The 23,176-nt window shown below is 34.6% G+C and overlaps 3 protein-coding genes across 3 annotated transcripts in view; all 3 read left to right on the forward strand.

Annotated features, from left to right (window-relative positions):
* Positions 1-578: 578 nt before the first annotated feature.
* Positions 579-13,265, forward strand: LOC306875275 (Fc receptor-like protein 2; the record flags this gene model as incomplete). The annotated part of the gene is made up of 14 exons (XM_079425747.1): positions 579-644; positions 2,658-2,754; positions 3,306-3,341; positions 3,797-4,063; positions 4,136-4,267; positions 4,450-4,617; positions 7,523-7,804; positions 8,702-8,944; positions 9,042-9,155; positions 9,442-9,543; positions 9,879-9,935; positions 10,088-10,174; positions 12,103-12,162; positions 12,321-13,265. The coding sequence occupies 14 exons, from the start codon at positions 579-581 to the stop codon at positions 12,359-12,361; spliced, it is 1,752 nt and encodes a 583-aa protein (XP_079281873.1). The 3' UTR covers positions 12,362-13,265.
* Positions 13,266-13,580: 315 nt separating this feature from the next.
* LOC306875191 (telomeric repeat-binding factor 2-interacting protein 1-like) lies at positions 13,581-17,327 on the forward strand. The gene is made up of 4 exons (XM_079425648.1): positions 13,581-13,623; positions 14,321-15,239; positions 15,324-15,445; positions 16,558-17,327. Exons 2-4 carry the CDS (start codon positions 14,333-14,335, stop codon positions 17,140-17,142), a joined length of 1,614 nt encoding a protein of 537 aa, XP_079281774.1. The 5' UTR covers positions 13,581-13,623; positions 14,321-14,332; the 3' UTR covers positions 17,143-17,327.
* A 1,328-nt stretch (positions 17,328-18,655) lies between these two features.
* LOC306875378 (E3 ubiquitin-protein ligase RNF123-like) overlaps positions 18,656-23,176 on the forward strand; it is a 124,558-nt gene continuing 120,037 nt past the window's right edge. Inside the window, exons 1-7 of the mRNA XM_079425888.1 lie at positions 18,656-18,746; positions 19,314-19,398; positions 19,480-19,567; positions 21,522-21,601; positions 21,909-22,003; positions 22,458-22,512; positions 22,887-22,972. Coding sequence (XP_079282014.1) covers positions 19,320-19,398; positions 19,480-19,567; positions 21,522-21,601; positions 21,909-22,003; positions 22,458-22,512; positions 22,887-22,972 — 483 coding nt within the window. The 5' untranslated portion in view covers positions 18,656-18,746; positions 19,314-19,319. The remainder of the gene's footprint in view (positions 18,747-19,313; positions 19,399-19,479; positions 19,568-21,521; positions 21,602-21,908; positions 22,004-22,457; positions 22,513-22,886; positions 22,973-23,176) is intronic.

Genomic DNA, 23,176 nt, shown 5'->3' on the forward strand with positions numbered 1-23,176 from the left:
AATAATGGTTTCTTCAGATTTGCTACAGTTTTTAACCACCGTGTCACTACTCAGTAACCAGTGTTGGCAGTAATGCGTTACAAAAGTAATGTATTACAGTAACGTATTACTTTTTCCTGTAACGCAGTAGTGTAAGGCATTACTAATGCTTTTTCAGTAATATTTTACTCGGTACATGTTCAGTAACGCTTGCGTTACAACAAACTTTTCGCCCGCAAGACATTAACAAATAAAAAACACCGCAAGTTCGTTCTATTTCCTGTTCGTGGTTAGTGAATATACGCGTGAACTTTTTACTTTGTAACGCGTCGCAGAATGATTTCTGAACTCGAGGTCTGAGGCTATTGGCCCCGCCCGGTTCGTAGTAAGCCCTAACGCGCAGTGGAAAAGCAGTTAATGGATGAAAATGGCAGAAGACAGTACATTCGCGAGATGGACGTACGCGCATTACTTCGATTTTGTCCGAGATAAGGACAAGAAGAACGTTATTGTCAAATGCAACCTTTGTATAAACCCGAGAGAATTATCGACATCGAGAAATAGCACTAGCAATTTAAAAAAACATCTCGAGCGTTGCCATGCGACCACTCCACTTACAGAGATCTTACACTTACAAGATCCCTGTGACCAGCAGCAGTGACAAGGTAAGCTAACGTTTACATGATGACTAGCTAGAATTCTATTTAATCTAGTTCAGGGATGGGATGGGATTATTTTGTATTTAAATACCTTTGAAAAAAATTAAATGTGTTTAATCTTAGTATTTTCGTATTTTTTAAACTAAAATACTTTTTTTTTTTTTTTTTCCAATTAACCTTATTAGACTGCATTAATGGGCAATATATATATTTTGAGTACATCCGTTTAAAATACAAAACACTATTATTTTGTAATAGTATGTTGTATTTAAATGCATTTAATCTTGTATTTATTTTTGTATAACCTAATCAATACAAGAAAACACCAGTCTAATAAAGAGGTTGATTGGGAAAAAGTATTTTGTATTTTGAAAATACAAAAATAAAAGATTAAATGTATTTGAAATAATGACATCCCTGATGTTCTTCATATAGATCTGTATGGATCATATAGTTCCTGGAGATACCTTTCTGCAGAGTTCAGTTCCAACCCTGATCAAACACACCTGTTAATTATCAAGTGCTCCTTCAGATCCTAATTAGTTGGTTCCTTTGTGTTTGCTCAGGGTTGGTGCTGAACTTTGCAGGAAGGTAAATCTCCAAAAACAGAGTTGGGGACTGGGTCAAATGTTATAGCCATCTACAGACCTATATACAGCAGCATAACGTGAATGTATGCTCTTGCATCTGACTGGAACAGACAATAAATATGCATATGTGTGATTTAGCATTGCATGATCATGAACTGGAATTTTTTCAAATTTTACTTAAATGACTGAGCCATACTTCCTGTTAGGCCTTGTAGGCCCAAGCACTTAAATTTCATTTTTGTATTGAAAAGTGTGTCTAGTTCTATAGTTTCATAGAGCCAATAGCTAGCTGTCTTGTTGTTGTAGCCTAAGTGGATTAATTTAGGCTATGTTTAGCCTGTTCATTTCTATGGCCTAAAATGACTGAGGTTGAGGGGTTGGTCCTCTAATTGCACTTTATACTGAGAAAGCTATGTTCATCATGCTCACTTTGTGCATGACAGTTTTGTGTTGTGAACCGCTTGAATTTAAAGTGAATAAAATAATGGCAACAATAAGAAAAGAAAAAATCTGCATCTTGTCATGGCATTGGAGTTTACATATAGTCCTGTTGTGTCTAATATGAATATACCCAAGATATTGACAGATATTGCCAGATAATCACTTTACCTCTACCCTACTTTTAAGAGACTTAGATCATTTGTGATTCTGGCTGTCATCCTTTCTTGCATTGCCTTGAGCCTTCACGTTGCCAATTATAAACTATATTGTTAGTAGCCTGGATAGGCCACAGTCATTATGCTACATCATATTGCTTTCTACTGGATGTAAAACGCTCTGCAGTACATTTTGTCATTTTAGAATGTTAAGTTCTAATTCTGTAGTTATTTTGGTGAAAGTAACTAAAAAGTAATATATGAGTCATGTAACATATTACAATTCTGAGACAGTAATATTGTAAGGTAAGGGATTACTTTTAAATAACAGTAACAAGTAATCTGTAATGTATTACAGTTTGGAAGTAACTTGCACAACACTGTCAGTAACAGTGTGAAACATACCAGTGTAGTCTGAATTGTTGTAACTGGAATCATAATCATTAAATGTTTCAATGTCCATCCCTTGCCTTGGTGTATGAATATTAAACTGTGTTCACAGGAACAAATATATCAGTGTCAGAGGCCTGATAGAATAGAAATAGATAGATATTTCTATTTTTGATATGTTTGTTCTGTTTCAGCTCTGCAATTTCTCTTATTCATTAAACACACCAGAATACAACTTTTCATAATAGTAAATAAATCCTGTTCAATTTAATACTGAATGGGCCACGACAACATTTCAGTAGAAAGCTTGCGTGTTATTCAGTCTGACATTCTGTGAAAACATGTTACAAGATTATCAACATTATCAAAAGATCTTCTGTAACACATGAGGTACATTTGTATGTCTTTAATCTGTCAGGATGTTTCTAAAGATCTGACCGCAGGTTTCAGGAAGTCTTGAGTCTTTAACACAGTCTGTGTCTTTAACCGTCTGTCATCATTCAGTCAGTATGGAGCTCAGTCAGCTTCCTCTTGTGCTCTGTGAGTATTATTTTCTCTAAATGTATTTCAGTGGAATTATTATATTATGTAGATGATCAAGTGTTTTAGTGTTCCTAGATTGGTGTCTTTTCTTGCTGCTCTCAGAGTTTCAGATCCAGCTCTAGTCCATGATATATGAGTGAGGGATGAGTTTGAGAGAAGAAGTGTGCAGTTAGTGCTGTTTGTGAAAGAGAAATGCACTCTGTTGTGTTGTAGATCAGTGTTTGATCAGTCAGTCAGTTTTGTGATGTGTAATGCTGTTGAATCAGTTATTGTTGGTTTGTTTGTTCAGTTATTGTTGCTGTTATGGTAATATTCACTAGTACACAGTTAGTAAGAGTTTGTCTTTATTCTTCTGCTCGTGATCAAACTGTTTCCTTCAAGTTCTCTAAACAGTTCTCTGCTGTGATCAAATCTATAAAATACCAGTCAAATATTTCATGTTCATCTAGACACATATACAGTCCCCACACAATATCTTAATATTTGTTCATCTTTATAATTATCAGCTCTATGTTCACATTGTAATGAGTTTTCTCTTTGTGATTTAGTGCTGATTTCAAACATCTACTCTGGACATACTAAAGGTGAGTCAATTTGATTCATTTATTTTCATCACATATGAGTGATTCTACATGAACTGTTACAAACCAACTGAGAGTTGAGAAATTACATTTTATTTTGATTATAATTGCAATCTTTTAACAAGTTGAATTATTAATTACTATTAATATTACAATTCTGAGGTGTGACAAGAAACATCAGTTTTTCAAAAACAGCTGATTTATTTTTTACATTCTCTGTGAAATCAAAATCGAAACAGAGACAATATCTTCTGTTGGAAAACTTTAGTTAAAAAACTCATGTTTCTAAATTCCCAATGATTGTATATTGACAGATCTTTTATAAACGACTATAACAGCTACAGAGAACAACACTTCAGTCTCATCTGATTTAGCATGTGTGTGTTTTACAGTCAAGTAACTGTTCATACAGTAAAAGCAGCACATTGTTTTTATTGTGAATTGTTGCTGTTCTACAGAAACACCAAAACCCACAGTGACCATCAAACCTGCTCAACATGTATTCAGAGGAGACACAGTCACTCTCAGATGTGACGTATATGCTGAAGGAGTCACTAGCTGGAAGTACATCTGGTATAAAGATGGTTTAGTTTTCAGTGAACTACAGGAACACACATTCAGTTCTGTTACTGAGTCTAACGCAGGTAAATACTTCTGTTATGGAGCAGAGAGAGAAGGATCACGAACATCACACCGCAGTGATGAAGTTAAACTGACAGTATCAGGTGAGTTTGATCATCTCTTCACATTCACACACAAGTTTAACATGTTATTAATGAGTGATTTCTCCCCTTCAGTTCCCAGAGCAGTTTTAAGTGTTTCTCCACAGACGTGGTTGACTGAAGGAGATCCAGTGACTCTGATCTGTGAGGTTAACAGCTCCTCTACAGGCTGGACATTCAGCTGGTTCACTCAAACTGTCTCATCAAGTAAGATATAATGTGCTTCATGTAGCAACATCTGAAAAACTGGTTTCATAAAAATATTATAGAGATTAAAAATACTTAATCAATTTGAATACTCTGATTATACCAACAAAGGTCATTTATAAGACTCATATATAAATGACTGCTCATGTCTTGAGGTAACTGCACTTTTTCACTTTATACAGACAACAGATATCAATATGAGCTGCTCTCAGACAGCAGCAGAGGAGCTGGAGGAAACTACACTGTCAGTTCTGCTGCTCTAAATCACACAGGAGTTTATGTGTGTGAAGCAAACCAAAGAGAACCAGGCTATAACACATTCAGCAACAAGCAGCCACTATGGGTCACTGGTGAGTTCAGACTGAATATCAGAATGAACGAGACACTGAAATTTTCCTTGATCTTTTTAGAGCTTGATGTGTCTTAATCTCATCCTGTCATGGTTACATTTTATGGTGTGAATGGAGAAAGATGCTTCTGCTGTCAGGTGTAGTTACACTCTAAAAACTGCTGGGTTAAAAACAACCCAATTTGGGTTATTTCGGCAACCCAGCGCTGGGTCAAAAAGGGATGAACCCAGCACTGGGTTGCTTTTTTATGGATTAAAATGACTACATTGCTAGGCTAAAATGATCCCAAATCGAGCTAGGCATTAAACCAATAAATCCTGTTCATTTTAAAATCACACAAAGAATCACTTTCACAAGGTAAATATGTATTAAAAACAAGAGAAAACAGTCATAAAGTAGCATGCATGTAAGAATAAATGCAGAAAAGTATGGCATTAACAGCTGCAGAGTTTATAAATGAAGCACTGAACATTTTTTGAATATAACTTCTGATCAAAATTGGACTTTTTTGGTAAATTATATATATTGCATAAAAATATACAAAACACTATTATACAATAATTGTACAATTAGTTAATAGTTAAGTTCTTTACAAACTATTCTGGCATGACAGTACACAAATAAACCACAACATTAACACTGATATTATATCATTCAACAGATGCATGTGTGTGTGAAAGAATGTGAGCATGTGTATGAATGACAGCGTGTAAACTCCACTTCTACTAAACAACACATTTAATATTTTGTTTTTACAAATTATACACTTACAGTTTGTTTCATAGTCCATGAATGCAGATCGTGCATCACTGTCAATTTTCATGATCTCTTTAGCATAATTGATATAGTCATGAAGAAGCCCCATCAGCACAGCATGTGACATCTTTTACAACATCCAGAGCAGCGTCCTCCTTTAAAACCACTGTTGCATCAGTTTGGGGGAAATGTCATTCTCCTCTTTGACCAGCATTCATCCCAGTCACCGCCTGTTCTTCATCAGTGGCCTAAAAATAGAAAAACATTTAATTAAACTATCCATTTTCAGATAGAGGTGCATCCACATCAGTAAGGATAGGTAAATAGTCAGTTTTATCATTTCATCCACTTTGTGTGGTTGTTTAATGTCTGTCTACCCCAGCGCTGTAGAATGCTATAATGGCAGCACTAGTGTGAGGGCATGTAATTGTCACGGTGCACACACGAGGGAGGACACAGGAACACGCAGACAAGGATGTAAACTGAAATATGTCTTTAATGCAGTAAAAAAAAAAAATGATAGCATGGCATTATGAAGTTTACTTGCCTTAAACTGTCCTTTCTTCTTCTGAAGAAGCTGAGAAAATCACCTCCTCCTCACACACTCAGGCTTCTGTGTCCTTAACTCCCGGCACGGGCACAATGAAGACACAAGCTCAACAAGTCTGAAATATTACATGAAAAACATTACTTTTAACACTTATCACTTCATCAGCCTCAAAATAATTAAGATAGTCTTTATTACATAACGCCGTTTCCTTCCTTTAGGAAACTATATTCAGTTTAACCGTGAAAAATAAGATAACAAATTAACATGTAAATGTGTTGATAACCGTCTATTAACACATCAAAAAGTGCAGATAATGTAACATCTTATGTAGATATGACATAAGACACTAGCGGACGTTGTATTAAAAATACCTCTTCTGTTCAGTAAAAGAGGCCGTTAAGAGGAAAAGACGTGAAAACCACGTCTGCGTATTTTTCAATATAAGCTCTTTACTATTTCCGCCTTCCATGAAACCTCAAATACTCCCGGACACAAACAATGAATTATGATTTTACATTTATAATATTTACTAAACATTACATCTTTCACTCGCTTCTCGCTTCTTTCAGGCGGAGAAAATGGCGGCTTCTCGCACTGGTGTCGTCCGATGTTACATAGCAGGGCCTAAATAAACCAAACATAATATACAGCTACTTATTAATGGTGTGAAAGGAGAAATATGCTTTTGCTGTCAGGTGTAGTTACTGCATCTACTAGCAGCTCCTAAATAGACCAAACATAATATACAGCTACTTATTAATGGTGTGAAAGGAGAAATATGCTTTTGCTGTCAGGTGTAGTTACTGCATCTACTTGCAGCTCCTAAATAAAACAAACTAACCAGAAAAAAAAAACCTTGATTCCTGGGTTCGCTGCATAAAATGAAAAAAGTTTAATTCTAATGAATGAAAATTGTCATGAAAAACTAAAATATAATTACTGTGGCGCAAAACTGTTGCTTACATAAGTGGACTTCAGGGAACATAATCAAATAATAAAAATGTAATAAAAATGTATCATCTGACCTATTTAATAAATAGTTTTTTAAATTTTTATGTAATTGACCACATCTTGATTGATCCGCACTTTACCAACATCTCATTGAGCACATCAGCAGATTTTATAAGATGAACCATATAAACACTTTATCAATCATTTTACAGTTTGATTACTATCTGCCTAATAATTATCTTATATGTTGTTGTATATCTAAGTTAATATACAACAAACTCAGCTAACTATAAACACTACTAGGTTCTTCACACGGTACAGGCAAAGAAGAACTGACCCCTGAGTTGAGTTTGGTTTCTCCCAGGTTTTCTTCTCCAATAGTAACATCTTTTGGAGGTTTTTGTTGGTTGTCACAGTTGTCTTTGGTTTGCTTGCTGATGGCATAATGACATATATTTTAAAGTGTAATTTAGTTTTAATGAAGTTTTAAATAGAAATATTGAGTGATGACTTATAGATTTTCTGATACTATAGTTTGAATATTTTTTCTGAAAAGCTGCTTTGAAACAATGTAAGTTGTGTGAAGTGTTTTATCAATAAAACTGTCTTGACTTGATTTCTAAACTGTAGCTGTAATTGTCGTCTCAGGTGTTTCTCTTTCAGTCTCTCTGATCGTCAGACCCAACAGAACTCAACACTTCACATCTGACTCTCTCTCTCTGAGCTGTGAGGACCAGAGTAACTCTGATAGATGGACAGTGAGAAGATACACAGAGAGCTGGAGGCTGGAAGATTGTTCATCATCAGTGTGGGGATCACAATCAGGATCTACTTGTACATTCAGACCCACCATCCCATCAGACACTGGAGTGTACTGGTGTGTGTCTGAATCTGGAGAGAAATATCATCCTGTTAATATCACTGTACACTGTGAGTCTGTGTTTATGTATTTATTAATTTCACAAAAGCCCTTATTTTATGTTTCAGATATAGCTGGATTGCCATCTCAATTCAGTCACCCATGCAATCATTATTCCTGAATGACAATGAGACCTCTAGACTAATAAACCATAGACTATTAAGCCATTGCTCAACCTTCGACTTTTGTCCAAAAAAAGTAAATAAATCATTGTGATTCTAAATTGATCCAGAATCGTGCAGTCATTTATCCACATGTCATGTTTATTTGTTTACATATTTCATAACCCCCATGAGAAAATGTATTATTATTATCATTATTATTATTGTATTGATTAACTCTGTCCTATTTGAGTTAGGTCTCAAACTCCTCCATAAACTAGAACCTCTTCCTCTGAGCACATCTGCAGAAGCCCATATATCTCTCTGATTTGTGTCTTTGCATTAACTTTGTATGTAATCTACTCGTGCAAATAATTCAATTCACTTTTGGTGTTCACACATTAGATCTTCCTCATCTGTTTCTCTTGTTCTTCCTCCTGTTTATTTCACCACTGTGGGGTTCAGAGCGTTCAGCTGCTCCTCGTCTCTGATACTCTCTTACACAACAATGTGAAAGTGATTCTCTTCTTACTTTTAAATCACGTCTTAAACTCATCTTTTTAAATGAGCTTTTCCTGATTCATTTTAATTTATGGATTATCTTAATGTTGAATAGATGTTGCTTTGATTGTATTACTGTCTTGTAATTTATGATTGTCTTTAAGGTATCCTTGAGTGTTTTGAAAGGCACCTCTAAATAAAATGTATTGTTATTATTTTATTATTATTGCTGTTGTCACCACATTGTTGATACATCCTTACTACATTCTTACTATTTGTCAGTTGATGTTTGCTCTGTTTCTGTAGCTGGTGTGATTCTGGAGAGTCCTGTTCATCCTGTGACTGAAGGAGAAACTCTGACTCTACGCTGTTTATATCAATATCAAACCCCACCAAACCTCAGAGCTGATTTCTATAAAGATGGGTCACTCATCCAGAATCAAACTACAGAGATGATCATCTCTACTGTCTCAAAGTCACACGAGGGTTTCTACTCCTGCAAACACCCAGAGAGAGGAGAGTCACCCAAGAGCTGGATCTCAGTCACAGGTGAGAGTAGGAAATATAAACACTATTAAAATGCTTCTGTATAATATACAGCACTAATATGACAGTAAAATGCATTCATCTCGGCTTCCTCCATCAGGATCTGATGGTCTTGGTCTCGATCCAGTGATAGTTGGAGTGATTGCTGGACTGACCGTCATATTTTTGATCATTGTCTTCTTGGTCCTGCTGTGGCGCTACAGAAACAACAAAGGTCTATCTTCTGCTATATTAAAATTCAGACACTTTTGCAGACTCTGTTCTTAAACCTGTGACCTGTCGTCCTCTAACAGCCTAAGCTGGTTGTCTGATCTTAGCCGATCTAAAACTTGTATGTAGACTGATTTTTGGGGGGTAGTTTTCTGCTGGGCATTTGCTACTCCAAATAACTAATCCCTGCAAATTATCCATTTATGTATGCATAAAGGAGATTAAAGTCAGTTTTTTTTGTTTGTTTTTTCTGACCCCTTTATGCACATGCACATCTTATGTTTGTCTAGGTGGAGGATCTCAGTCTCTCTCTAGTGTCAGTCAACAGCAGAAGAGCAGTCAGACATCAGAGCAGAACCAGAGTGAAGAGGGATATAAATCACTCATGTCTGGTCAGTCTTTACCCATTAACCATAAATAAATAACCATAAATCTTTACAAGCTGAGATTGAAGATACTTAGAAATAACTTCCAACTAACAAGATGTCACCCTAAATCATTTCCCCCTTTTCTAAAGTGTAATATGATATTTGTTTTACTGACATTTATATTCCAATTAGATTTATTTCAATCTTAATTATCAATAATTCGTAAAATATTGTATACGTAATTTATAATGTTAATGGCACATTACATATTTTGCTGAGTTTAGCTTTAAGTCGGTGTCAACATGAAAACAATATTTTTCTGTGGGCTTAAATTCATTAGAGGCATTACTTTATTACAGGAACTGCTCATATTTATGACTCCGTTGATGCAACAATTAATAAAGACATAAGCACAGGTAACTAATGATGTTACAGAAGGTAATTATATCATGTTGATCATTTAATAAGGCACTAGTTATTTTCTAAATAATCAAAACCATCTTTGTTTTATATTTCACTGTGATATTCTTATTCTTTATCTTATTCTTTTCTCTGTTATTCATTGTAGACATTGTAAGTGGACCTACAGAACTCACCTATGCTGAGATTGAACTCAAATCTACAGAGAAACAGAAGAAAAACAAAGAAAACAAAGGTAAATTGAAACAAAAGTTGATTTTCTTGTGGTTTTATGATCATGACACTAGTGTTCAGAAGAGCTAAAGACCCCTGGGGTAAAAAGCCCTTTTGATTTTAATTTCTCCCACAACACCAAACAGTGTTGGCAACTCATTTTCAGGGGAAGTTGCTAAAGGAAGGTCGATTTGCTGCTAAAAGTTGCTAAATGACGTTGTGGCATCACTGTGTGATGCCATCATTATGTGAGTCACTGCATCATATCTCAGACAAAAAAAAAATAAAAAAAAAAAATAAATAAATATATATATATATATATATATATATATATATAAAATAAAATGTTTACCAATCCACATCGCTTCAATCCCAGTATACATTTACCCAACTATTACTTTTTACTTTTACTTTTGTCATTTAGCAGACGCTTTTGTCCAAAGCGACTTACAAATAAGAAAAAGTAACTAAAACTAAAAAGTTACAACTCTATAAATACTATCTACCCACATATTTAAGAAAATAAAGAAATTAAATAAAATTAACACATGCATATAACAACAACATTTCAATAATAAACATATCAATGAAAAAAATAAATAAAAAGCTACTACTATCCCTTGCCGGTGTGAGGTGGAGTCGCACGGTACGACCTTACATGAAGTATTATGATAAAATGCATTATGAAGAAGAATTGGACCTGTTCTGCAGGTGCATTAGATCTAACATTAACATCATGCTACATAAGACAATTTATGAGATTAATAGTACACTTTTACTCAGAACTCACTTTAAAACCTCCTGAGACCCAGCTCTTGTTTAATTGTTCTGTTTTTTAGTTAGTTATTTAGTCTTTGAATCTCTGTGCAGCACTTTGGTCAGCCGTGTGGCTGTTTTATATGTGCTATATACATAAATTGAACTTGAACTTATATATATATATATATATACGTTTTTTGATAAAAAAAAATTTGTATTTAAAAATAGCATTTATATTATTTTATGAACAAATGTAAATGAACACATATATATATATATAAATGTATGTTAATTTAGATTTGTTCGTAAAAATAATATAAATGCTATTTTTAAATACAAATTTTTTTTTTTTTAGACATTTCATTATCAAAAAAACATACATATTTTTGAACGATTATAAAGTTTTTATTAGCTAGTAAACAAGTAAAACTACACATTCTGAACAATGATAGTTTTAAGCAGTGTATTAGTAGTTAGTTAGTGTGCTAAAGTTTTTTTTTTTACCTGCATTTTTAATTACGTATTGTATTCTGTGTTTATGGATGACAGGGTTACAACAGATGATGTATAATGTCCTGGAAAATTACTAGTACATTTTCAGTTTTTCTAGATATTTTTTCTTACAGTATACCGACTGATCAACAATCGCAAGTACAAGCTACTAACAAAGTGTATCATAAATGAACAATTATTAAATTCTATTAAATTAAACAATGGCAAATAGCATAACTTAATTGACGTGATGTGTGTACTACTAGGCATCTTTGTTTTTCTCTTTTTACATAATTTAATTATAAATGTTTCTTTTTATAATTTGAGTCACTTATCAAAAGTTGTTAAAAGTTGCCAAATAAATTATAAAAATAGCAAAATTTGTGCTTTTGGAAGAAAAAGTTGCGGGTAGTCTTAAAAGTTGCTAAATTTAGCAACAAAATTGCTAAGTTGGCAACACTGACACTAAATAGCAACAATCACCACCAATATTTTCCTAAACACAGTTCTGAAATCAGCCTGATCCATATCATTGCATGCAAATCACAATCAATTGATTTTGAGGTATTTTGGTCAAACGTATAACTGTTTTAAAATAAATTATTTTCTTCTCTCTGTAGAAGCAGAGATGTTATGAATATAAAATGAATATTGGACACACAGTAAACACTAGTGACACTAACAGTTGGCATCTTTTAGGAAATACCAGTGAAAGTTCAGACACTGTTTACTCTAAACTGAACCTGGAGACCCATCAAGGTGAGTATCAAAGTAAAAACATCTATCACACTTCACAACGAGCCACTGAAAACTGCATCTACAGTACAAGCATTGTTGAGAATCTAAGAATAAAATTCAATATGCAAAAATTTAACAATGTGCATTTGAGCATTTTTAACTCATTTACATATTTTCAGCTGCTGGATCTAGTGATGTGACGTATGCTCAGGTTAAATAAATGGCTGGAGGAGAAACTTTCAATCCAAGGACGCTGATGAGTTTAGGCTGAGAAGTGCTGGAGAATGACCAGGATCATCAATTCTTTATCATCTTTGTGATGCTGAACACCTGATGCCAATAGATTTATCAGTATTTAACACCAGTGATTATCTTTTTTTAGCTCCGTTCTGTTTTCTTAAAGGTTACGTCATTGCATGGGAGAGAGAGATTGTTGACTGTAAAGCTTTTCTTTTTTTTTTTAATGAAAATTTCAGTTTCACGTCTGTTCTTCTTGATCTTAAATGCATTTGTAGCAGGGTTTTCATGGTCATAGTGTACGCACACAAAATGTTAGCCTATACATACTTTTTTAAAATCTTGGCTTACATACATTTCTACAAATGCCATGTCATGCCATAGCATCATTAAACTAGCATCTAACAAAAGTGTCTTGTTGTTGTTGTTTTTTCCCCTCTAACCTATGCTTGTCTAACCATAAAGGCTGCTGTGTAATTTGCCCCCTGACTAAGCATTTGAAGAATTTTGGGGATGCATTTAAATAATCCTGTGAATGCACTTAAAGAATGCAGAATTGAATCGTTAATCGAATTTAATTGAATCGTTCTGAATTTGCGAAAATCATTCTTGAATCGAATTGAAAACCTATGAATCGTGAAGCAAATCGATTCACTGTCCACCCAAAGATTCATATATATATAATTAATGTTGCTGGACAGGTGGCAAAACATAATTATTAATTGTTTCATTAATAATTATAAAGATTGGTTAAATGGTGATGTAAAGGTTTTGTGAAATATGACGATTATCATATCCATGTAGCTCTAGTAAGACTGAGTGTGATACATTAATTTTACACATTTCAATAAACAAGTATTTAACATTGAGTTACTTATGTTTCAGACAATGTGTACTAGTATGTTTCCTTTTTGTCAATGAAAATGGTTTCAAAAGAACCATACTACTACTTACTAACAACAACAACAATAAATATTGGTCTTATGGATAATAAAATATATATATATATATATATGGTTGATAAAAATCGTATTGTTTGCTTAGACCTTTACGTTCAAATTTTTTAGTTTTCCCGCGCTGAGACATTGAGCGTTTCCTCATCCGTCTTTTTCCAGAATTAAAGTCCTAGCGCGCTCTCACACAGGCGTCTCTTCCTGTGATTCTAACGTCGGGACTCTTATTTTGAAAAGTTGTTTTCACATGTCTCTCAGCTCAGAGGATCTTTGGACGCGTTGCTAAACACAGGTTGTTTATATTTCCTTTCATCAATATTTAGTTTTCTCGACATATAGCGACTTTATACTAGTCCTTTGTATGTATCGATGTTGTTTGCTGCAAAGTGAATTAGCAGGAAAGTCTGTGAAATTGCAAGAGTAACTTATTTCACAATATTAGATTCGCGAGTGTGAACAAGTCTTTGAGTTATGGCTATAGTTATTAAGCTACTTTATTCCACCAACATGTCATCCAGAAATCTTCACAAATACTATAACGTTAGTAATTACTATTAATAGTAAATACTATGCTGCTTTTGAACCATACTATAGTAAAGTGTATTATACTGTATATATTAGCACTTATGCTACGCATACTGTAATATTAACGATAGTGAACTGATAAACTGTAGTGTACTTTAGTTTTTACTACAGTAAACTGTGGTATAATATACCATAGAAAACTTAGTACAGTTTTGGGTAAAGTAATGTTGTTATATTACCACAAAAACTATAGAATTGCCACAACAAATTAATTCAAGTACTTTACTATAGTATGGTTCTAAAACACTATAGTATTTACTATAATACTATATTTACTATACAGTATTTTTCATGTGGGTATAGTCCTAATTTTGAATACTATATCCATTGTTTTTATCATTTCCAACCAAATTAACATTTTTTTAAGCTTTGGTATGAAAACAACGTTCTCATTTGTCCCCCAGATAACCTTCACCATGTCAAAGGAGGAGGTCTCTGATATTTCTCCTGTCTTATTCCTGGACGCAAGTGGACAATCAATGCGCTTCTATGTGAGACCCGGCCCAACTAAAACTCAACTTTATCCTCTGGTAGCTAACGGAGGAGGTACTTTGTGTCGCAGTCAAGAGCCCGGAGCCATTTTGCTGATCGATCCCGGGGTCGCGACTACTGTGACGTCGAGCTCCGGGCAAAAGTACATCTCTACGAAATACATAAAAGATTGTGTAGAGCAGAACCAGCTCTTGAATCTGGACGACTATGTGATTAGCGTGGGACAGTCTGTCCAGACGAGGATGGCGACCCGTCATCAGAGCAATGGGCGGTTGGGTTACTCGCCTGAAGACGACGCTGCCATCTTGAAGTTCATGGAAAAACGGCAACATGAAGCCAAAGGCAACCTGGTTTGGAAAGAGATGGAGAAGCGGCACGTGACCGACCACAGCTGGCAGTCCATGAGGGATCGGTTTCTAAAGCACCTCCAGCATAGACTCGCGAAGAAGAGTCCTACGAAAAGAAAACCGCTTTGTTTTGCGGAAAGCCCTTTGCGTAAGAAGACAGTCACTGAGAACTCAGAACCTGAGACTGATACCTTACAAAACTCACCTCAAAAGTCCCTCGTTGAACCGAATTCATCTGAAACTCAAATCGCCACAGAAAACAGTGTGTGTCTGGCGACTGTGAGGACCGACCCTCAGCCTTCTCCAGAGAGAGCCACTTCTCCTCCAGACGTGGCTGATGCTGCAGGAGAGCCGCCGCAGGCCTCAAGCCATGACGGTCAGGACGAGTCTCCTGTCCCAGTCCAAGAAGAAGAAACACCAGGGCCTGAAATGTCCAAAAGACCTAGATTAGATGAAGGTTGTAATGGACCAGATGTTCCAGATGGTAATGTTATTCATGATTTTATTTACTGTGTTATTCCTCAACAAGTTCTGTCTGTAAACCTTCTCCGCTTTTTTTAAAATTCAGGATCAAAGGAACATTCATCTCCCAACAAATCAAGACAAAGTACCTACAAAACCGCCACGCCTGAATCTAGGAAACTTGGGATTCTCGCAAAAGCTGCAAGAGAATTTGAGGACTCGGATGTGGTAAGACTGAACAACATCAACCCTGAATAGTTACAGCTGCTGGGTCAATGGCATGGCACTCATTCATTGTGCGGTTTATTTGAAAATGCAGATCAAATTTAATATAACTCTGAAAGATTTTAATTTAGGTTAAGAAATAATTTTATTAACATAAAATAAATATTTGAAGGAAAAACATAAGAGAAATATCCATCCATTCATTCATTCATTCATTCATTCAGTCATTCGTTGTAACCAAAAACCCCAAAAAAGTCCTTATATAATAGAGAGGACCTTTGCAGACTCCTTATGAATTTTTGTCTATAAGTTTCCGAAAATATGAGGCATAGTTAGTTCAGTTTCTAAAATGTAATGTGGTACAATCTCACTGAAAAAGTTGATATTTATTAAATAATAATTTCATGGACATGGTTAAAAAAAAAAAAGTCATCTTTCTGAAAGCAGTTATTAAAATGTGGGTAACACTTTATTTTGATAGTCCAGTTTAGACATTCTACTAACTATAAGTAACTTTGCAACTACATGTCTGCTAACTCTCAGTAGGGTAGGTTTAGGGTTAGTAGAATAAGTTTCTCATAATCAGTATGTTGTATGGTGTGGACCCATCAAAAATAAAGTGCTAGAAGATATTAAACGGTCTACTAATACTCTAATGACTGCTAGATGACATGTAGTTGCAAAGTTACTTATTGTTAGTAGAATGTCTAAAGTGGACTATCAAAATAAAGTGTTACCAAGATGTGTATTACGTGTATTATAAATAGAAATATTCTTTTTTTTTTACCTCACGGTTGCACCACATGACATCTTTAGAGTCTAGGGAACTAAACCGTTTTTTTTTTAAATAGTAAGAAAGTTTTTCAAAACCGTATGAAACCAGCTTAAATACAGTTATAAGACCTTTACATGTTTTTAACTGGACTTTTTAAAAAGACTTTTCCATTTCTTGGACTTTCTTATATGTCATTGACCCATTTGTTTTTAACTTAACTCTCCAAAATACATTTGTAAACTGATAGTTGTCTGGCGTTTCAACTTAGAAAACTGTCAACCGTTGCTTCAGTGGAAAAGGCTCCAAGGCACACTTCACTGACTTGAATGTGTTTCCACAGATGGATGAAAGTGAAGAAGGTGAAGATCCATTTGAAGCACCAATTGCCAAGCCGTCAGATGCACAAAAAAGTTCAGCATCGCCTACAACATTAACTAGGGAACCAGAAACTCAAGCTGAGCTTAACCAAAACGGCCAACAGGAAGCTCCAGAAGCTCTTTGTCCCTCACCAGCACCTGAGGAAGAGCGTCCAGGTCCTAGTTCCACAACTGTCCCTGCATCTTCATCCCACGTCTTCATCCTTGACTCCGAGTCACAGGACAAACACGACAGCCAAACAACAGCAACTCCAGAGGAAACTCCCTCCAAAGACTTGGTAGAACATGTCGAGAACTTGATGAAAAAGACCAAGAAAGATCTGGTCGAGGTGACTAAGGCCCTGTGGAAAGCCAGTGGTGACTTAGCAAGAGCTCAGGTGTATCTGCTAGATGGCTACGACCATGAGATTCACGGGCCTGTCTGGACCCATCTGGACGATGAGATCCTCCTGTTGGCTGATCCGTATGAACTTGAGCAGCTTCAATCCAAATATGGACAGGAGGAAGTGACCAGGAGAAGAGATTTCCTCATGGCTGGCATTAACTGAGAGTATTTGTTTGGTTCAATGGGTGCTTTCTGAAACCAGCAGCTCCAATAGACACAACTAGTTACCGTTTTCACCCAATTTTGTATTCTTAGTTTGGTCAAATTCAGATTTATGTTGATGCATTTCTAAAAGAATTTTGCTAATCATTATATTGATAAATATGTATTAAAGTATTTTTCGAACTGATGGCGTATCATTGTGTTAAAGACAATATTATCGAATGAGTGTTGTCACATTTACCACACACTTCTACATATCTCTCACTTATATACATTGAATTATAATTATACAGGCTAAATCTATACCTTAAATATAACTTGCATGGTTTTCAGATGTGAAAAGATACCTTTAAACCTTAGTTTTTGCCAAATAGCGGGCAAAATCCAGTCATTTTAAAGGGAATCCATGTGATTTTTTTTTCCCTTCAGAGATTTTGCAAGCTGCTTGGTTATAACTCAATTTTTTAGTTTAAGCTATTTCATACACAGCTACATTATTGATAATATGGACCTTTTGCTGGCGGAATTTCGCTATTAATACACGTTTATTGCAGTTTAATATCTGAAGCATCAGTTCTTATATCATTCTAGTGTTGTTGCTAACGTTTTTGATACGATACGCCCAAATGTAATGCTTGTCAATAACATTTTAATTTTCACGGAGGCGTAAATGATTAGTGCAAAAAGCCGCTGCCAACGATTAATGTCCAGAATGTTGCTGATGAGTCACGTGACAGCTGTTACTTTTCTCAGCGCTGTTCACGGTGGACCAATCACTGCCGTCTGTGATTGCTGGGAATTATTGCTTAATTTAATCAAATGCAGAGTGAATAGATTAATAGATTTAACTTAATATAAATCCGTCTGAGGATTCGACTGGTAGCCCTCTAGCGTTATCTACAGGAATAAACACATAAGACACAGTTATCCGAAACATGCCGCCCAGTGGTCTTTTATGGATTTTATGGTTCGCATTCGTTCACGTCTAAACGTATTTTGTCCTAAAGCACGCTCCATAGCCGTGAATCGTATGTGTTAAAGAATTGAGCGGCACTTTTACTTGCTAACAACTGTTTTGTATACAACTACAGCCCTGCAGAGGGCTCTTCATGGCTCATAATGCCGCTTCCTCTATTGAATCGTATTGAAATCTTTTTGTGTTAAAGGAGAATTGTGTATATTGAATTGTATAAATATTTTAATCGGTTGACACTTAACGTATAAATACAGATCCGCTATGATGTTGTAAATTAAACGTCTCTGATTGGTCCATCCAAAAAAGCGATGAGAAGAAACACGAAATACTCGAAACAGCATTTAATTTACACATAAATAACGACATTAGAGAACATAAATGATGCTGAGATAAAAACAGACAGAGACTAGATAAAATTAGAAAATTAATATATAAACCCATCGTAACTGACCAATGAGAGCCACCCTCCAGGCCACCAAGCCCCGCCCCTTTGAGCCAACTTTCATTCACTGCCGTCCTGCCGCTTTATTGTGTTTCTATGCTTAAAGGCAGGGACTGTAGACACATTTAAAGAGGATAGCCCAACAACAAAATCTGCTGATCACAAATAAACACAACACACCAAATCAGTGAGTACTGCAGGAGAAATGAACCTGGCTTTATCTGTGCATGTTATATTTAACGTGTTGTCATAGCAGCCCTGGCTGTCATATGTGTTCAACACGGAGGCTGAAACACACGAACTATTGCTTTTCCTGGGCATTTAGACCCCCGACAGTCATTAAATGACATTATAATTAGTTATAAACACATACATAATGTTGTTCATCCCGTTAATCCGTTATGTTAGCGGGATAGTGGCTAAAGACAGAGTATGTTTATGTTATGTTTGTATATGTTTGTTCAGACAGCAGCATGTAAACATTGAAACTACAAGTTATTAACAGGAGACTGTTGTCAAAATAATGTCTATTTTATTTATCTGTATTGTTATTAGACAACGTGAACTCCCAAGTCCATAACCATCTAAAAAAAATAGGCCTACCCTTAATATTTATATGTTTTTGACACATTACTATGGTAGTGTCATGTAAATATAAATATGTTAAACATTTAGCCCTGTATTTGTAGCACTGTAACACTGTATGTTTTGAAGAAATGTATAATAAAGTATATAATATACTTAATATATCTAGTACAATATGAGCTCAAAGGGTGGCTCTGCCCTGTCCCGGCGCAACTATCGCCTGGCATCCGACACAGACAAACCCAAAGTCACAGGTATGTCCTTATAAACACATTTCATTGAAGTAATCATCAAATCTACATGACAAACTTTTTTTTAATGTATCTTTATTTTAGGTATTGTCAATGAGAAGTTATTGAGCGACTACCTGCACCATGTGTTTCCTGCCTCCAGTAAGCAGGGGCCGGCATCAGCGGCGTACAGGTGAGGCGGTTACCCACAATCCCTCCTTGTTTTGGGGTCTTTTGCTTTGATCTGATCTGTAGTGTATGTACACATATTCTTTTGTGGGGGTCTTTAACAAGCACATAAGCACATGAACACATTACTGGTCAACAGTTAATTGAAATAATTGAGATTTCTTGAAAGAAGTTTTTGAAAGAAGTCTCTTCTGCTCACTGAGGCTGCATTTATTTGATCAACGTCACAGTAAAACAGAAATGCTGTAAAATGTTACAATTTTAAATGTTTTTTTTTTTTTCATGTGAATATATATATAGTAAAACGTAATTTATTCCTGTGATCACAGCTGAATATTCAGCATCATTACTCCAGTCTTCAGTGTATTATTGATGCTCAATTATTAGTAATGTCTCTTAATATTGTCATTGTTGAAATTATCATGATAACTGAGATTATTTTTATCCCCTCAGGATTATTTAATGAATAGAAAATTGAAAAGAACAGCATTTATTTGACAGTTTTATTTATTTATTTATTTTTTTATATATATCTTACTTACCCCATACATTTGAATGGTAGTGTATCACAGTTTCCACAAAAAAAAAAAAAAAAAAAAGTTTGCAACCAACCAATATGTTGTAATTGTATATTTTGTGTTATTGTTTTGTAAATTTTGTTTTATTTAATGTTTTATTGAATAATTTTGTAATATTAATAACCGTTTTAGATCATTAGTCGTCAAATCCTCTGTAAATATTGGTTGCAAATTTAATTTTAAGCTCTCTCAGTCATTTTAAGTGATTGAAAATGATGGTGTGTGAATGAACGACTCGCTTGCGACTTTCCCTCCATATATATCGACCATTTTGACCCATTTATGCAGAATTTAAGTATTTAAAATGTCAATTTAATAGTATTTTAGTGCTTTGATCCTTAAATAGAGTCTTTTAATGTTTTAAGTATGCATGACAGTATTTTTGGTAGATGAACTTACACTAAATGACATTTTAGTGGGTATCTTCTATAAATCATGGTAAAAATTTACTATAGTCATTATGTTTTGCTCACAAGAAATACATTTAAACACAGGCCACATTCTTCACATTCGTACAATCAATCAATCAATCAATCAATCAATCAATCAATCAATAAAATAAATACATAAATAAAGCTGTATTAAACGTGCTTTGAAACATGCTTGAAACCCCCTTTTCGTCTTTAGTTTTGAACTGTGAATTATTTTTTCATCTGAATGTTTTTGAAGCATGATTTGCTTCATGTTAATTACATGCAGCTGTTTATAGGAGGAGGGGCTTCTTATTCTAGAGAGCATCTGATTGGGCGGAAATCTGTGCAGTGCAGGATGAGTCATCAGTATTTTTTACTCTGTTGAAGTATAACTTGATGATCGTAACAGATCATGAAGAAATGAAGTTTGCTGCATTATCGGTGTGTTGATGAGCTGACCTCATCCCGCTCTTGATCCCAGCCAGTGTCTGGTTACTGGAGCTGAGCTATACATAGAGCATGATGGGACATGAGAGAAAGCTGACACTCACAGAGCAGTGAAGCTGTTCATGTGTTTACATATCATCATCTCTAATGCTGGATTTCATGTCAGGCGTCATGATGGGCGTCTGTCAGCACTGTATGAAACTAAACATCATTTATTCATAGATATATAGCTTCATTTGAATTTTGAGAGCGTCATTTTAATGGAAATATAAATTCAGTGCTTAAAATTTCAGTTTATTTCCAAATTGTAATTCTGTTCTGATTCCCATGTTTTCAATGTGTTAATTACTTTATAAATAAAATGTTGTTTTTTTTTTTTCTGTCATATTTCTAGTTAGATCAGTCAGTCTAGTCTCTTCGGTGTGTGAGCTGACAAGCGGCGCTCCTCTGTTATGATGTTGTGATATGTGAGCGGTCATGTGCGGATCAGTTGAACCGGTGTCGTGTCTCGTCCCTGTAGAAAAACCCTGACGTTCCAGGATCTCGGAGCTCATCTGGAGAAGCTGCTGGCTGAAGATAATGTCACTGAGGACAGCAGAGGTCAGACAGACACTTACACATACACTGCTGGGCATCTCACAAAGTACTGGAAAAGTGAATGTATTTGCTGAAATAAAATAAAAATAGAAGTTATTTTATATAATATTTATTCATAGTTTATCAATTACTATTGACATTTACCCCCCAAATATATTTATTTATTCTTTGATTTAAGTGCTAATTTATGTTTATTTATTGATTGATTGATTGAGTAATGCTTTTTTAGCCATGTTTTCATTCATTTATTTAATATATAATACTGTATGTCCAATATATTCATTAATATGTATATTATTTTTCTTTACAGATCAGATAGAAGGCTATCTTGGACCTTCAACTGTTGTCCTGGATCACAGCAGTGGGTTTGAAGGGCTGTTATTTGTTGACGATGACCTTTTGGGGGTGAGCAATTATATAAATGTATTTTATTTTATTTATACAATTTAAAATAAAAATAAAACAAATTAATAAATACATTTAATAAAATGTAGTTAATACAATTTTATTTCATTTTAAATAAAATTTAAGTATTTTATTTTAAATAAAATAAATATATTAAATGTAATTTAAAATAAAACTAAAATAATCAAATAATATAATTTATTTTATTTTATTAATTGCACAACTGGCAAGTAAACTTCGAATTTAGTTCTGCTTTAGAATCATTAAAATTCAGGTCAGTTCACCATTAAATTGACTGGATAGTGAGAAGTAATGAGGAAACATGCACAATAACATCAGGAAAGTGTATTATGAATTCAAATGGGGCCAATTTTCACTGTGACTTTTTAGACAGGTGTGTTGTTTACTGTTAAATGTGTTCAGTGTTGTTTTTCCTCTCTTTTTTGGATTGAAGGTCATCGGCCACAGTAACTTCAGCTCCATCAGAGCCACCACATGTGTTTACAAAGGTAATGTTTCAATAACTAAACTGTACCTTATAGTGAAGTGCAAATTAATGCTGTCAAATGATTAATCGCGATTAATCACATCCAAAATAAAAGTTTTTGTTTACATAATAAATGTGTACTGCGTGTGTGTGTGTATATATATATATATATATATATATATATATATATATATATATATATATATATATATATATATATATATATATATATATATAAAAAAAACAAAGACTTTTAATTTGGATGCGATTAATCGTTTGACAGCACTAGTGCAAATTCTATGGTGTTCTTTGAAGAACCTTAAAATAAATGTAACCTAAATTACCACACTATGGTACCACTGCAGTACTGTTTTTAATTGTTTTTATTGGTTTTAGGGAAATGGGTCTATGAAGTTCTCATCTCATCTCAAGGCCTAATGCAAATTGGATGGTGCACATTGAACTGCAGATTCAACCAAGAGGTACAAGCCAGTCACTTCACCATTTAGAGGTCAATTCTGGAGTGCAGAGCCGTACAAATTGAATATTCACTCTAAAAGTTAGCTAGCTCTCATGGGAAGCTTTCCAAGCCACAGAAATCATGTAGATTAATCTAGATTAGATGACGACTGTTCGCTCTTGAAATCCTTTTTAAATCTCAGGTTTGGCTTAATCCATCTGTGAAA

Source organism: Barbus barbus (genome assembly GCF_936440315.1).
Source record: "Barbus barbus genome assembly, chromosome: 9".
NCBI lineage: Eukaryota > Metazoa > Chordata > Actinopteri > Cypriniformes > Cyprinidae > Barbus > Barbus barbus.

What these genes read in the sequence shown, in the direction of transcription:
- LOC306875191 (XM_079425648.1), top strand. Translation starts at nt 14,333, where the DNA reads ATGTCAAAGGAGGAGGTCTCTGATATTTCTCCTGTCTTATTCCTGGAC. An exon ending in TGGACCAGATGTTCCAGATG is followed by an intron (nt 15,240 to 15,323) that starts GTAATGTTATTC and finishes TTTAAAATTCAG; the next exon opens with GATCAAAGGAACATTCATCT. An exon ending in AATTTGAGGACTCGGATGTG is followed by an intron (nt 15,446 to 16,557) that starts GTAAGACTGAAC and finishes GTGTTTCCACAG; the next exon opens with ATGGATGAAAGTGAAGAAGG.